Here is a 15800-nt window from a genome sequence, read left to right as displayed (position 1 = left end):
GACTGCTAGTCACTTGCAGGCTTGTTTTCGAGTTGCTGTGCGTTTTTTTGCCAACCTATTTTTGCTACCTGACAACTTTACGGTTTTCACTTTTTAATTACCGTTCATATATTTATTTATTTTTTCCTCAACTTTTTCACTCCGGACGCTTTATCTGGACACGATTCGTCAGGACCTCCAACAGCCGAAGCTAAGTAGTAACATTAACATGATGGCTTCTAATTATAGTCGCTGTGCTCGCCTTACGGCGAGGATAGCTGTGCTACAAGCCCAGCTTCAGACGCAATTGTTAGGCAAGGGTAATTTCAGTGTAGGAAAGGATGAAACAGCGTCTGTGCCACCAGTAAGTACAGATAGTAGTATAAATCCCCTGGCACAGTCCCCGCAGCCGGACAACTTTCTCACGTTTTCTGGAAGGAAATGCTGTAGGAAAGCTCAACCGGTGTCGCTCATTCAGCCGACAGAAACTTTCAACCGGTTTTCCCCATTAAGCGAGTCGGAGTCAGAGGCCGAGTCTTCTCTGGTCTCTACTCCTCCCGTTACGGGGTCTGAGACGCCGAAGCTTCCCACCATTAGCTCTGACAAATTGAAAACTCTAGTCATTGGCGACTCCATTAACCGCAGTATTAGACTTAAAAACGAATCATCTAGCGATCATACACTGTTTACCAGGGGGCAGGGCTACCGACGTTAAGGCTAATCTGAAGATGGTGCTGGCTAAAGCTAAAACTGGCGAGTGTAGAGAGTATAGAGATATTGTTATCCACGTCGGCACCAACGATGTTAGGATGAAACAGTCAGAGATCACCAAGCGCAACATAGCTTCTGCGTGCATATCAGCTAGAAAGATGTGTCGGCATCGAGTAATTGTCTCTGGCCCCCTCCCAGTTAGGGGGAGTGATGAGCTCTACAGCAGAGTCTCACAACTCAATCGCTGGTTGAAAACTGTTTTCTGCCCCTCCCAAAAGATAGAATTTGTAGATAATTGGCCCTCTTTCTGGGACTCACTCACAAACAGGACCAAGCCTGACCTGCTGAGGAGTGACGGACTCCATCCTAGCTGGAGGGGTGCTCTCATCTTATCTGCCAACATAGACAGGGCTCTAACTCCTCTAGCTCCACAATGAAATAGGGTGCAGGCCAGGCAGCAGGCTGTTAGCCAGCCTGCCAGCATAGTGGAGTCTGCCACTAGCACAGTCAGTGTAGTCAGCTCAGCTATCACCATTGAGACCGTGTCTGTGCCTCGACCTAGGTTGGGCAAAACTAAACATGGCGGTGTTCGCCTTAGCAATCTCACTAGGATAAAGACCACCTCCATTCCTGTCATTACTGAAAGAGATCATGATACCTCACATCTCAAAATAGTAATGTTAGATCCCTTACTTCAAAGGCAATTCTAGTCAATGAACTAATCACTGATCATAATCTTGATGTGATTGGCCTGACTGAAACATGGCTTAAGCCTGATGAATTTACTGTGTTAAATGAGGCCTCACCTCCTGGCTACATTAGTGACCATATCCCCCGTGCATCCCGCAAAGGCGGAGGTGTTGCTAACATTTACGATAGCAAATATCAATTTACAAAAAAAATTAGGTTTTCGTCTTTTGAGCTTCTAGTCATGAAATCTATGCAGCCTACTCAATCACTTTTTATAGCTACTGTTTACAGGCCTCCTGGGCCATATACAGCGTTTCTCACTGAGTTCCCTGAATTCCTATCGGACCTTGTAGTCATAGCAGATAATATTCTAATATTTGGTGACTTTAATATTCACATGGAAAAGTCCACAGACCCACTCCAAAAGGCTTTCGGAGCCATCATCGACTCAGTGGGTTTTGTCCAACATGTCTCTGGACCCACTCACTGTCACAGTCATACGCTGGACCTAGTTTTGTCCCATGGAATAAATGTTGTGGATCTTAATGTTTTTCCTCATAATCCTGGACTATCGGACCACCATTTTATTACGTTTGCAATTGCAACAAATAATCTGCTCAGACCCCATCCAGGGACCATCAAAAGTCGTGCTATAAATTCACAGACAACACAAAGATTCCTTGATGCCCTTCTAGACTCCCTCTGCCTACCCAAGGACGCCAGAGGACAAAAATCAGTTAACCACCTAACTGAGGATCTCAATTTAACCTTGCACAATACCCTAGATGCAGTTGCACCCCTAAAAACTAAAAACATTTCTCATAAGAAACTAGCTCCCTGGTACACAGAAAATACCCGAGCTCTGAAGCAAGCTTCCAGAAAATTGGAACGGAAATGGCGCCACACCAAACTGGAAGTCTTCCGACTAGCTTGGAAAGACGGTACAGTGCAGTACTGAAGAGCCCTTACTGCTGCTCGATCATCCTATTTTTCTAACTTAATTGAGGAAAATAAGAACAATCCGAAATTCCTTTTTGATACTGTCGCAAAGCTAACTAAAAAGCAGCATTCCCCAAGAGAGGATGACTTTCACTTCAGCAGTGATAAATTCATGAACTTCTTTGAGGAAAAGATTATGATTATTAGAAAGCAAATTACGGACTCTTCTTTAAACCTGCGTATTCCTCCAAACCTCAGTTGTCCTGCGTCTGCACAACTCTGTCAGGACCTAGGATCAAGAGAGACGCTCAAGTGTTTCAGAACTATATCTCTTGACACAATGATGAAAATAATCATGGTCTCTAAACCTTCAAGCTGCATACTGGACCCTATTCCAACTAAACTACTGAAAGAGCTGCTTCCTGTGCTTGGCCTGTTATGCTGGTGAATGAGGACCCAAATGCGACTTAACAGAAACAGAGTCTTTATTCCAGTCTTTAACAAAAACGATAATCCTGGAAATATCTCAGGAAAATACAAACAGGAAAACTGAAATCCTCTCGTCAGTAGAGAGGAACGACTGGAGACGCGACCACAGACTGCAGGTCGCTTCGGGAAGGCACAAGCCGTAGCTGACATAGACACCTGCTCACACGCAGCATCTGAAGAAGGAAAAAACACGACGGAACAAGAACACAGCACAGCAAACATCAAACAAGGATCCGACCAGGACAGACGCAGAAACAGAGGGAGAAATAGGGACTCTAATCAGAGGGCAAAATAGGGGACAGGTGTGAAAGAGTAAACGAGGTAGTTAGGACGAATGAGGAACAGCTGGGAGCAGGAACGGAACGATAGAGAGAGAGAGAGAGAGAGGGAGAGAGGGAGGGGGAGAGAGAGGGATAGAAAGAGGGGAAAGAACCTAATAAGACCAGCAGGGGGAAATGAACAGAAGGGGAAGCACAAGGACAAGACATGACAATATATGACAAAACATGACATGGCCCTCCTATGTTGAACATAATAAACGGCTCTCTATCCACTGGATGTGTACCAAACTCACTAAAAGTGGCAGTAATAAAGCCTCTCTTGAAAAAGCCAAACCTTGACCCAGAAAATATAAAAAACTATCGGCCTATATCGAATCTTCCATTCCTCTCAAAAATTTTAGAGAAGGCTGTTGCGCAGCAACTCACTGCCTTCCTGAAGACAAACAATGTATACGAAATGCTTCAGTCTGGTTTTAGACCCCATCATAGCACTGAGACGGCACTTGTGAAGGTGTTAAATGACATTTTAATGGCATCGGACCGAGGCTCTGCATCTGTCCTCGTGCTCCTAGACCTTAGTGCTGCTTTTGATACCATCGATCACCACATTCTTTTGGAGAGATTGGAAACCCAAACTGGTCTACACGGACATGTTCTGGCCTGGTTTAGATCTTATCTGTCGGAAAGATATCAGTTTGTGTCATGTTTTGTCATTGATTATCATGCCTTGTCCCTGTTCTTCTCCTTCTATTCGTTTCCCTCTGCTGGTCTTATTAGGTTCTTTCCCTCTTTCTATCCCTCTCTCTCCCCCTCCCTCTCTCACTCTCCCGCTCTCTCTTCTCTCTATCATTCCGTTCCTGCTCCCAGCTGTTCCTATTCCCCTAATCAATCATTTAGTCTTCCCACACCTGTTCCCGATCCTTTTCCCTGATTAGAGTCCCTATTTCTCTCCTTGTTATTCGTTTCTGCCCTGTCGGTTCCTTGTCAAGAATTCACCGTGCTGTGTTTGTGTATCGCCCTGTCGTGTCGTGTTTTCCTCAGATGCTGCGTGGTGAGCAGGTGTCTGAGTCTGTTTGGTTCAAGTGCCTTCCCGAGGCAACCTGCTGTTCACCTGCTGTCCAAGATCGAGTCTCCAGTTTGTCCTCGTCTTTTCGAGTGAAAGTTGTGTTTTTTTGATTGTATTTACTTTACTGGATTAAAGACTCTGTTTTCGCCAAGTCGCTTTTGGGTCCTCTTTCACCTGCATGACAGAAGGAACCGACCAAGGAATGGACCCAGCGACTTCAGACGCTCGTTACACTGCCGTCGAGATCCAAGGAGCCATGCTCGGCAGACACGAGCAGGAATTGTCTGCTGCTCGCCATGCCGTGGAGAACCTGGCCGCTCAGGTTTCCGACCTCTCTGGACAGTTCCAGAGTCTTCGTCTCGTGCCACCTGTTACTTCCTGGCCTGCCGAGCCTCCAGAACCTAGGGTTAATAACCCACCTTGCTACTCCGGGCAGCCCACTGAGTGCCGCTCCTTTCTCACGCAGTGTGAGATTGTGTTCTCTCTCCAACCCAACACATACTCTAGAGAGAGCTCGGGTTGCTTACGTCATTTCACTCCTTACTGGCCGGGCTCGAGAATGGGGCACAGCTATCTGGGAGGCAAGGGCTGATTGCTCTAACAAGTACCAGAACTTTAAAGAGGAGATGATTCGGGTTTTTGACCGTTCAGTTTTTGGTAGGGAGGCTTCTAGGGCCCTGGCTTCCCTATGCCAAGGTGAACGGTCCATAACGGATTATTCTATTGAGTTTCGCACTCTTGCTGCCTCTAGTGAGTGGAACGAGCCGGCGCTGCTCGCTCGTTTTCTGGAGGGACTCCACGCAGTGGTTAAGGATGAGATTCTCTCCCGGGAGGTTCCTTCAGATGTGGACTCTTTGATTGCTCTCGCCATCCGCATAGAACGACGGGTAGATCTTCGTCACCGGGCTCGTGGAAGAGAGCTCGCATCAACGGTGTTTCCCTGCTCCGCATCGCAACCATCTCCCTCCTCTGGCTCAGAGACTGAGCCCATGCAGCTGGGAGGGATTCGCATCTCGACTAAGGAGAGGGAACGGAGGATCACCAACCGCCTGTGCCTCTATTGCGGAGTTGCTGGACATTTTGTTAATTCATGTCCAGTAAAAGCCAGAGCTCATCTGTAAGCGGAGGGCTACAGGTGAGCGCAACTACTCAAGTCTCTCCATCTAAATCCTGTACTACTTTGTCGGTCCATCTACGCTGGACCGGTTCGGGTGCTACATGTAGTGCCTTGATAGACTCTGGGGCTGAGGGTTGTTTCATGGACGAATCATGGGTTCGGAAACATGACATTCCTTTCAGAGAGTTAGAGAAGCCTACGCCCATGTTCGCCTTAGATGGTAGTCATCTTCCCAGTATCAGATTTGAGACACTACCTTTAACCCTCACAGTATCTGGTAACCACAGTGAGACTATTTCTTTTTTGATTTTTCGTTCACCGTTTACACCTGTTGTTTTGGGTCATCCCTGGCTAGTATGTCATAATCCTTCTATTAATTGGTCTAGTAATTCTATCCTATCCTGGAACGTTTCTTGTCATGTGAAGTGTTTAATGTCTGCCATCCCTCCCGTTTCTTCTGTCCCTACTTCTCAGGAGGAACCTGGCGATTTGACAGGAGTGCCGGAGGAATATCATGATCTGCGCACGGTCTTCAGTCGGTCCCGAGCCAACTCCTTCCTCCTCACCGGTCGTATGATTGTAGTATTGATCTCCTTCCGGGGACCACTCCTCCTCGGGGTAGACTATACTCTCTGTCGGCTCCCGAACGTAAGGCTCTCGAGGATTATTTGTCTGTGTCTCTTGACGCCGGTACCATAGTGCCTTCTTCCTCTCCGGCCGGGGCGGGGTTCTTTTTGTTAAGAAGAAGGACGGTACTCTGCGCCCCTGCGTGGATTATCGAGGGCTGAATGACATAACGGTTAAGAATCGTTATCCGCTTCCCCCTTATGTCATCAGCCTTCGAGATTCTGCAGGGAGCCAGGTGCTTTACTAAGTTGGACCTTCGTAACGCTTACCATCTCGTGCGCATCAGAGAGGGGGACGAGTGGAAAACGGTGTTTAACACTCCGTTAGGGCATTTTGAGTACCGGGTTCTGCCGTTTGGTCTCGCCAATGCGCCAGCTGTTTTTCAGGCATTAGTTAATGATGTTCTGAGAGACATGCTGAACATCTTTGTTTTTGTCTATCTTGACGATATCCTGATTTTTTTCTCCGTCACTCGAGATTCATGTTCAGCACGTTCGACGTGTTCTACAGCGCCTTTTAGAGAATTGTCTCTACGTAAAGGCTGAGAAGTGCTCTTTTCATGTCTCCTCCGTTACTTTTCTCGGTTCCGTTATTTCCGCTGAAGGCATTCAGATGGATTCCGCTAAGGTCCAAGCTGTCAGTGATTGGCCCGTTCCAAGGTCACGTGTCGAGTTGCAGCGCTTTTTAGGTTTCGCTAATTTCTATCTGCGTTTCATTCGTAATTTCGGTCAAGTTGCTGCCCCTCTCACAGCTCTTACTTCTGTCAAGACGTGTTTTAAGTGGTCCGGTTCCGCCCAGGAGCTTTTGATCTTCTAAAAGAACGTTTTACGTCCGCTCCTATCCTCGTTACTCCTGACGTCACTAGACAATTCATTGTCGAGGTTGACGCTTCAGAGGTAGGCGTGGGAGCCATTCTATCCCAGCGCTTCCAGTCTGACGATAAGGTTCATCCTTGCGCTTATTTTTCATCGCCTGTCGCCATCTGAGCGCAACTATGATGTGGGTAACCGTGAACTGCTCGCCATCCGCTTAGCCCTAGGCGAATGGCGACAGTGGTTGGAGGGGCGACCGTTCCTTTTGTCGTTTGGACAGACCATAAGAACCTTGAGTACATCCGTTCTGCCAAACGACTTAATGCCCGTCAAGCTCGTTGGGCGTTGTTTTTCGCTCGTTTCGAGTTTGTGATTTCTTACCGTCCGGGTAGCAAGAACACCAAGCCTGATGCCTTATCCCGTCTGTTTAGTTCTTCTGTGGCTTCTACTGATCCCGAGGGGATTCTTCCTTATGGGCGTGTTGTCGGGTTAACAGTCTGGGGAATTGAAAGACAGGTTAAGCAAGCACTCACGCACACTGCGTCGCGCGCGCTTGTCCTAGTAACCTCCTTTTCGTTCCTGTTTCCACTCGTCTGGCTGTTCTTCAGTGGGCTCACTCTGCCAAGTTAGCTGGTCATCCCGGTGTTCGAGGCACTCTTGCGTCTATTCGCCAGCGCTTTTGGTGGCCGACTCAGGAGCGTGACACGCGCCGTTTCGTGGCTGCTTGTTCGGACTGCGCGCAGACTAAGTCGGGTAACTCTCCTCCTGCCGGTCGTCTCAGACCGCTCCCCATTCCTTCTCGACCATGGTCTCACATCGCCCTAGACTTCATTACCGGTCTGCCTTTGTCTGCGGGGAAGACTGTGATTCTTACGGTTGTCGATAGGTTCTCTAAGGCGGCACATTTCATTCCCCTCGCTAAACTTCCTTCCGCTAAGGAGACGGCACAAATCATTATCGAGAATGTATTCAGAATTCATGGCCTCCCGTTAGACGCTGTTTCAGACAGAGGCCCGCAATTCACGTCACAGTTTTGGAGGGAGTTCTGTCGTTTGATTGGTGCGTCCGTCAGTCTCTCTTCCGGGTTTCATCCCCAGTCTAACGGTCAAGCAGAGAGGGCCAATCAGACGATTGGTCGCATACTACGCAGCCTTTCTTTCAGAAACCCTGCGTCTTGGGCAGAACAGCTCCCTGGGCAGAATACGCTCACAATTCGCTTCCTTCGTCTGCTACCGGGTTATCTCCGTTTCAGAGTAGTCTGGGTTACCAGCCTCCTCTGTTCTCATCCCAGCTTGCCGAGTCCAGCGTTCCCTCCGCTCAAGCGTTTGTCCAACGTTGTGAGCGCACCTGGAGGAGGGTGAGGTCTGCACTTTGCCGTTACAGGGCACAGACTGTGAGAGCCGCCAATAAACGCAGGATTAAGAGTCCAAGGTATTGTTGCGGCCAGAGAGTGTGGCTTTCCACTCGCAACCTTCCTCTTACGACAGCTTCTCGTAAGTTGACTCCGCGGTTCATTGGTCCGTTCCGTGTCTCCCAGGTCGTCAATCCTGTCGCTGTGCGACTGCTTCTTCCGCGACATCTTCGTCGCGTCCATCCTGTCTTCCATGTCTCCTGTGTCAAGCCCTTTCTTCGCACTCCCGTTCGTCTTCCCTCCCCCCTCCCGTCCTTGTCGAGAGCGCACCTATTTACAAGGTACATAAGATCATGGACATGCGTTCTCGGGGACGGGGTCACCAATACTTTGTGGATTGGGAGGGTTACGGTCCTGAGGAGAGGAGTTGGGTTCCGTCTCGGGACGTGCTGGACCGTTCACTCATTGATGATTTCCTCCGTTGCCGCCAGGATTCCTCCTCGAGTGCGCCAGGAGGCGCTCGGTGAGTGGGGGGTACTGTCATGTTTTGTCATTGATTATCATGCCTTGTCCCTGTTCTTCTCCTTCTATTCGTTTCCCTCTGCTGGTCTTATTAGGTTCTTTCCCTCTTTCTATCCCTCTCTCTCCCCCTCCCTCTCTCACTCTCCCGCTCTCTCTTCTCTCTATCGTTCCGTTCCTGCTCCCAGCTGTTCCTATTCCCCTAATCAATCATTTAGTCTTCCCACACCTGTTCCCGATCCTTTTCCCTGATTAGAGTCCCTATTTCTCTCCTTGTTATTCGTTTCTGCCCTGTCGGTTCCTTGTCAAGAATTCACCGTGCTGTGTTTGTGTATCGCCCTGTCGTGTCGTGTTTTCCTCAGATGCTGCGTGGTGAGCAGGTGTCTGAGTCTGTTTGGTTCAAGTGCCTTCCCGAGGCAACCTGCTGTTCACCTGCTGTCCAAGATCGAGTCTCCAGTTTGTCCTCGTCTTTTCGAATGACAGTTGTGTTTTTTTGATTGTATTTACTTTACTGGATTAAAGACTCTGTTTTCGCCAAGTCGCTTTTGGGTCCTCTTTCACCTGCATGACAGATTGTCTCAGTGAATGGTTTGTCCTCTGACAAATCAACTGTAAATTTCGGTGTTCCTCAAGGTTCCGTTTTAGGACCACTATTGTTTTCACTATACATTTTACCTCTTGGGGATGTTATTCGAAAACATAATGTTAACTTTCACTGCTATGCGGATGACACACAGCTGTACATTTCAATGAAACATGGTGAAGCCCCAAAATTGCCCTCGCTAGAAGCATGTGTTTCAGACATAAGGAAGTGGATGGCTGCAAACTTTCTACTATTAAACTCGGACAAAACACAGATGCTTGTTCTAGGTCCCAAGAAACAAAGAGATCTTCTGTTGAATCTGACAATTAATCTTAATGGTTGTACAGTCGTCTCAAATAAAACTGTGAAGAACCTCGGCGTTACTCTGGACCCTGATCTCTCTTTTGAAGAACATATCAAGACCATTTCGAGGACAGCTTTTTTCCATCTACGTAATATTGCAAAAATCAGAAACTTTCTGTCCAAAAATGATGCAGAAAAAATAATCCATACTTTTGTCACTTCTAGGTTAGACTACTGCAATGCTCTACTTTCCGGCTACCCGGATAAAGCACTAAATAAACTTCAGTTAGTGCTAAATACGGCTGCTAGAATCCTGACTAGAACCAAAACATTTGATCATATTACTCCAGTGCTAGCCTCTCTACACTGGCTTCCTGTCAAAGCAAGGGCTGATTTCAAGGTTTTACTGCTAACCTACAAAGCATTACATGGGCTTGCTTCTACCTATCTCTCTGGTTTGGTCCTGCCGTACATACCTACACGTACGCTACGGTCACAAGAAGCAGGCCTCCTAATTGTCCCTAGAATTTCTAAGCAAACAGCTGGAGGCAGGGCTTTCTCCTATAGAGCTCCATTTTTATGGAACGGTCTGCCTACCCATGTCAGAGACGCAAACTCGGTCTCATCCTTTAAGTATTTACTGAAGACTCATCTCTTCAGTGGGTCATATGATTGAGTGTAGTCTGGCCCAGGAGTGGGAAGGTGAATGGAAAGGCTCTGGAGCAACGAACCGCCCTTGCTGTCTCTGCCTGGCCGGTTCCCCTCTTTCCACTGGGATTCTCTGCCTCTAACCCTATTACAGGGGCTGAGTCACCGGCTTACTGGGGCTCTCACATGCCGTCCCTGCAGGGGGTGCGTCACCTGAGTGGGTTGATTCACTGTTGTGGTCATCCTGTCTGGGTTGCCCCCCCCCTTGGGTTGTGCCGTGGCGGAGATCTTTGTGGGCTATACTCAGCCTTGTCTCAGGATGGTAAGTTGGTGGTTGAAGGTATCCCTCTAGTGGTGTGGGGGCTGTGCTTTGGCAAAGTGGGTGGGGTTATATCCTTCCTGTTTGGCCCTGTCCGGGGGTGTCCTCGGATGGGGCCACAGTGTCTCCTAACCCCTCCTGTCTCAGCCTCCAGTATTTATGCTGCAGTAGTTTGTGTCGGGGGGCTGGGGTCAGTTTGTTATATCTGGAGTACTTCCCCTGTCCTATTCGGTGTCCTGTGTGAATCTAAGTGTGCGTTCTCTAATTCTCTCCTTCTTTCTTTCTCTCTCTCGGAGGACCTGAGCCCTAGGACCATGCCCCAGGACTACCTGACATGATGACTCCTTGCTGTCCCCAGTCCACCTGGCCATGCTGCTGCTCCAGTTTCAACTGTTCTGCCTTACTATTATAATAATAATAATATAATAATATATGCCATTTAGCAGACGCTTTTATCCAAAGCGACTTACAGTCATGTGTGCATACATTCTACGTATGGGTGGTCCCGGGGGATCGAACCCACTACCCTGGCGTTACAGTTACAAGCGCCATGCTCTACCAACTGAGCTACAGAAGGATCATTTATGAACATTTGAACATCTTGGCCATGTTCTGTTATAATCTCCACCCGGCACAGCCAGAAGAGGACTGGCCACCCCACATATCTGTCTCATGACTTAAATGTAAATGTATATCCTGGTTCCTCTCTAGGTTTCTTCCTAGGTTTTGGCCTTTCTAGGGAGTTTTGCCTAGCCACCGTGCTTCTACACCTGCATTGCTTGCTGTTTGGGGTTTTAGGCTGGGTTTCTGTACAGCACTTTGAGATATCAGCTGATGTACGAAGGGCTATATAAATACAATTTGATTTGATTTGAATTTGATTTGCTAGTGGCTTCTGAATGTATTCGATGGGCCTCGTAAGCCAACGGTCCGTTGTGCTCTAGACAGCTAGCATTCAGGGGATGTTAGCTGCGAAGGTCGGAGGGTGAAAAGGTTCAGAGCTTGCGATAGGAATCCGGGGATATGGAGAGAAAAATAGGTCCGGTATGCTCTGGTTGAATCGCGTTGTACAAACTGGCGAGAGCTTTCTGAGCTAGAGGTCAGCTGATGACCGTTAGCTGGCTAGTTTATGTTGGAGAGATTCCAGTAATAGAGGCAGAGAAAAATACTTTAGAGAAAAAGCAGGTCCACACCACATTGGGTGAGGCGGGTTGCAGGAGAGTATTTTGAAGTAAGGGTTTAGAAAAATATAAAAGATATGCAAAGAAAAATCTCTAAAATATATATATATATATACATGGGACACGACAAGACAAATGACAAATACGTCTGACTGGAATCCACCATCCTAGACTCATTGGTGAGTCTGGAAAGGTACTTATTGTTAATGATGTTCATAGTAGAGACAGAAGACTAACAACTGTATGTGGAGCCAAACATGGTCAAGGTGTATAGTGCTATTTCTGGTTAGACCAGGGAAAACATTCTCAGACACAGCCTGCAGCCAGAAAGTGCAGTTAGTTGAAAGTGCAACATTTGCTTGCAGATCAATCAGTTCCATCTGTAGAGATCCAGAAAGTGCCCACATGAAGGTCTGAGTCACCTCCTTTGAAAATCCCCTGACATCTGTTATGAGGAATGGATTCTCAATTCGAAGAAGGGGCTGCTGTCCAAGGCTGAAGCTGTCAAAGCGATTTCTGAAGTTTCCAATCAGAGTATCTATGAAGTCAACATGAGGAGAAACATCTCTCTCACCCTGAATCTGATCCTGCACATTTGTGAAGTGTGCTCAGTCTCCTTGAAGATATTCCTCCCTCTGGAAGGAGTGGACAGATGTCATCAAATCACAAACAGAGTTGTTATTTCCCTGTAGTTTCATTTGGAGCTCATTAAGGTGTGATGTCTACCAAAATCACAAACGGAGTTGTTATTTCCCTGTAGTTTCATTTGGAGCTCATTAAGGTGTGATGTCTACCAAAATCACAAACGGAGTTGTTCTTTCCCTGTAGTTTCATTTGGAGCTCATTAAGGTGTGATGTCTACCAAAATCACAAACGGAGTTGTTATTTCCCTGTAGTTTCATTTGGAGCTCATTAAGGTGTGATGTCTACCAAAATCACAAACGGAGTTGTTATTTCCCTGTAGTTTCATTTGGAGCTCATTAAGGTGTGATGTCTACCAAAATCACAAACGGAGTTGTTCTTTCCCTGTAGTTTCATTTGGAGCTCATTAAGGTGTGATGTCTACCAAAATCACAAACTACCAAAATCACAAACGGAGTTGTTCTTTCCCTGTAGTTTCATTTGGAGCTCATTAAGGTGTGATGTCTACCAAAATCACAAACGGAGTTGTTATTTCCCTGTAGTTTCATTTGGAGCTCATTAAGGTGTGATGTCTACCAAAATCACAAACGGAGTTGTTCTTTCCCTGTAGTTTCATTTGGAGCTCATTAAGGTGTGACCAAAAGTGAAAACTGTGTCGCCTTCTGGCTCTTGAGCTGTACAAGGAAATCTGTTACTTCCATTTATGGATCAAAAGCGTTGCAACACCCTTCCTTCACTGAGACATCTTACGTTGTTGTGCAGCAATAGGTCATTTGCATTTGCCTCAACTTCTTTCAGGAATTCTCTCAGCAGGCAATGTTGATGAGGTGAGGATTCCCTGAGAAAGTTGATGAGTTTCATCATTATATTCATCACTTCAGCATACTCTTCTGACAGATTGGTGCACAGGACAGACTGATGAATGATGCAGTGGTAAGCTGTGAGATCAGGGTTGTCCTCTTTCAGCCGTGCCACAGCTCCTCTCTCTCTTCCTGTCATGGCAGGGGCCCCGTCTGAGGTGATAGGGACCACTTGTTTTAGATATATCCCTCTCTTTCTCATCATCTCCTTTGTGACCATGTCTATGCCCTTTCCTCTTGTATGTGTCTCGAGTGGTGTTGCACCTAACAGGTCTTCACAGAATTCTTTCTTCTCTGTGTGGTAAGCTGAGCATTATCACTCACATCAGTAGATTCATCAACAGCATAATGCTCTGCATGGTGCTCTCCGAATAGCTCCATCACGCTGCGTTAATACATCCTCTGTTAGTATTTCACTCTTTCTTGCTGCTGTTGTACGTGACATTGGGATTTGCTTGATCTTTTCACACAGCTCGTCTCTTTGTTTACCGTCAAGTAAAGTTTCAACAGCATTCGTTACACTCCATCACCACTCCCCCGTCAGTAAATGGCTTCTGGTGTTGACCCAAAATCAAAGCTGTTTTTTTGGGAACATTCGTTTGCACGTTGTTGAGCAGTGAATGCATGGGAGAGGATTCTGGTGGACCGATCACACTGGGCTTTGAGTTGATTTTGCCTGTCCTAACGTCAGACTGCTGTGGATAAGATCTGTGCTTCGCCTCGTAGTGGCACTTCACGTTGGCACTTTTTATTACATTTACATTTACATTTAAGTCATTTAGCAGACGCTCTTATCCAGAGCGACTTACAAATTGGTGCATTCACCTTATGACATCCAGTGGGACAGTCACTTAACAATAGTGAGCCACGGTCTCTGAACATATCAGGCAGAGTGGTTTGACACTCGCTGCAGGAAGGATAAAGGCATATTTGTCTGTCCACTCCTCTTTGAAAGCTACATTTTCTTTATCGACTTTCCTCATTTTTGTGCATAGCATTCTATAATTTCTCCTTTCGCTTACGTTTTTGCTTCTCTTGCTGTCTCTCTCTCTCTAACAACATCGGTCTACTAACATGCATTGTAAACATTCGCTTTGATTGGCTGAGTTTCATGAAGTGATTTAAATAACGGACATGATTGGACAACACACAGTAGTATGGGGCGCTGTCTGGGACCTTCCCAGCTGCACTGAGCCAGCACAGTATGTGTACATTGGAAAAAAAGGGTTACTTCATCAGTATTTAATTTAACAATTATTCATGACAAATGTGTCGAGGTCCAGATAGAACCTTCCGCCAATTGTGCTCCTCTGCTTTAAAGGATCATGTTTATCTTTCCTCACAGCTTCTGGTCGTAGCAGAAGGATGGCGTTACTACAGTGGTTCCCAACCTTTTTCAGGTAATGTACCACCAACGGAATTCTGCTCTTAAATGAGTACCCCTGAAGTACCCCGTCATGTGCATTTTAACAGTAGGCCTATGGTAAAATGCAGTCTTCTGACGTATGCCCTGTGAATAGGCCAAGAACCCCCATGGGTCCTAGTATCCCCCGCTTGGGAGCCACTGGTTTATAATCGCAGGAGAGGGAAAAGGATGGCTAGAAGAGAGATTGGGCTGTAGAAAATGTACTGTGATGGAAAGATATATGTTCCTGAATTAATGAGAAAAATCACATTGACCAACCTTTTCTTGTGTTTTCGATCATCCTTCCTCTTATGTTTCAAACTAGAAGAGCTGTGCTTTGTCTTTTTAGAGTTGTACCTGGAAAATAAAAATAATCACTTATTGTTGTTGCTGACACTTCCACTAGTTCTTTTTCCATTTAATTGAGGGAGAGGCCTGCTATTAAAACTAACTCAGCCACTACCCTCCGACATCAGACATTAGTGATGTAGTAGATCAGTTGGAGTATAAAGTCTATAATATATGTTTTTGTTATTGCCAAAGTAATCTTGCGTGGCAGACCCATAGGGTGTCTTCTGGTGAAATACATTTATCGTCAAAGTAACTAATTTCAATACTGATCAACAACGACATTACGATGTAGGAAGTAGCTACCTGTGGAAATTGACATTATGACATGATACAGCAAGTATCTACCAGTGACGTTTGACATTATTATTATTATTATTTTTAATTTCACCTTTATTTAACCAGGTAGGCCAGTTGAGAACAAGTTATCATTTACAAATGCGACCTGGCCAAGATAAAGCAAAGCAGTGCGACACAAACAACAACACAGAGTTATACATAGAATAAACATACGTACAGTCAATAACACAATAGAAAAATCTATATACAGTGTGTGCAAATGTAGTAAGATTAGGGAGGTAAGGCAAGAAATAGGCCATAGTGGTGAAATAATTACATTTTAGCATTAACACTGGAGTGATAGATGTGTGATGATGAGGTGAAAGTAGAGATACTGGGGTGCAAAGAGAAAAACATAATATTATGGGGATGAGGTAGTTGGATGGTTTATTTACAGATGGGCTATGTACAGGTGTAATGATCGGTAAGCTGCTCTGACAGCTGATGCTTAAAGTTAGTGAGGGAGGTATAAGTCTCCAGCTTCAGTGAATTTTGCAATTCGTTCCAGTCATTGGCAGCAGACAACTGGATGGAAAGGCGGCCATATGAGGAGTTGGCTTTGGGGATGACCAGTGAAATATACCTGCTGGA

At 46.3% G+C, this 15800-nt stretch overlaps 1 protein-coding gene across 1 annotated transcript in view; it reads right to left on the bottom strand.

Moving 5' to 3' along the window:
• Nucleotides 1-15800, bottom strand: part of LOC124035287 (serine/arginine repetitive matrix protein 4-like) — a 153990-nt gene that overhangs the window by 29006 nt on the left and 109184 nt on the right. The window contains exon 5 of the mRNA XM_046348745.1: nucleotides 14802-14879. Within this exon, the coding sequence (XP_046204701.1) occupies nucleotides 14802-14879 (78 nt within the window). The remainder of the gene's footprint in view (nucleotides 1-14801; nucleotides 14880-15800) is intronic.

This window comes from Oncorhynchus gorbuscha, linkage group LG05 (assembly GCF_021184085.1).
Source record: "Oncorhynchus gorbuscha isolate QuinsamMale2020 ecotype Even-year linkage group LG05, OgorEven_v1.0, whole genome shotgun sequence".
Classification (NCBI taxonomy): Eukaryota; Metazoa; Chordata; class Actinopteri; order Salmoniformes; family Salmonidae; genus Oncorhynchus; species Oncorhynchus gorbuscha.
This window is presented reverse-complemented; position numbering and strand designations above follow the sequence as displayed.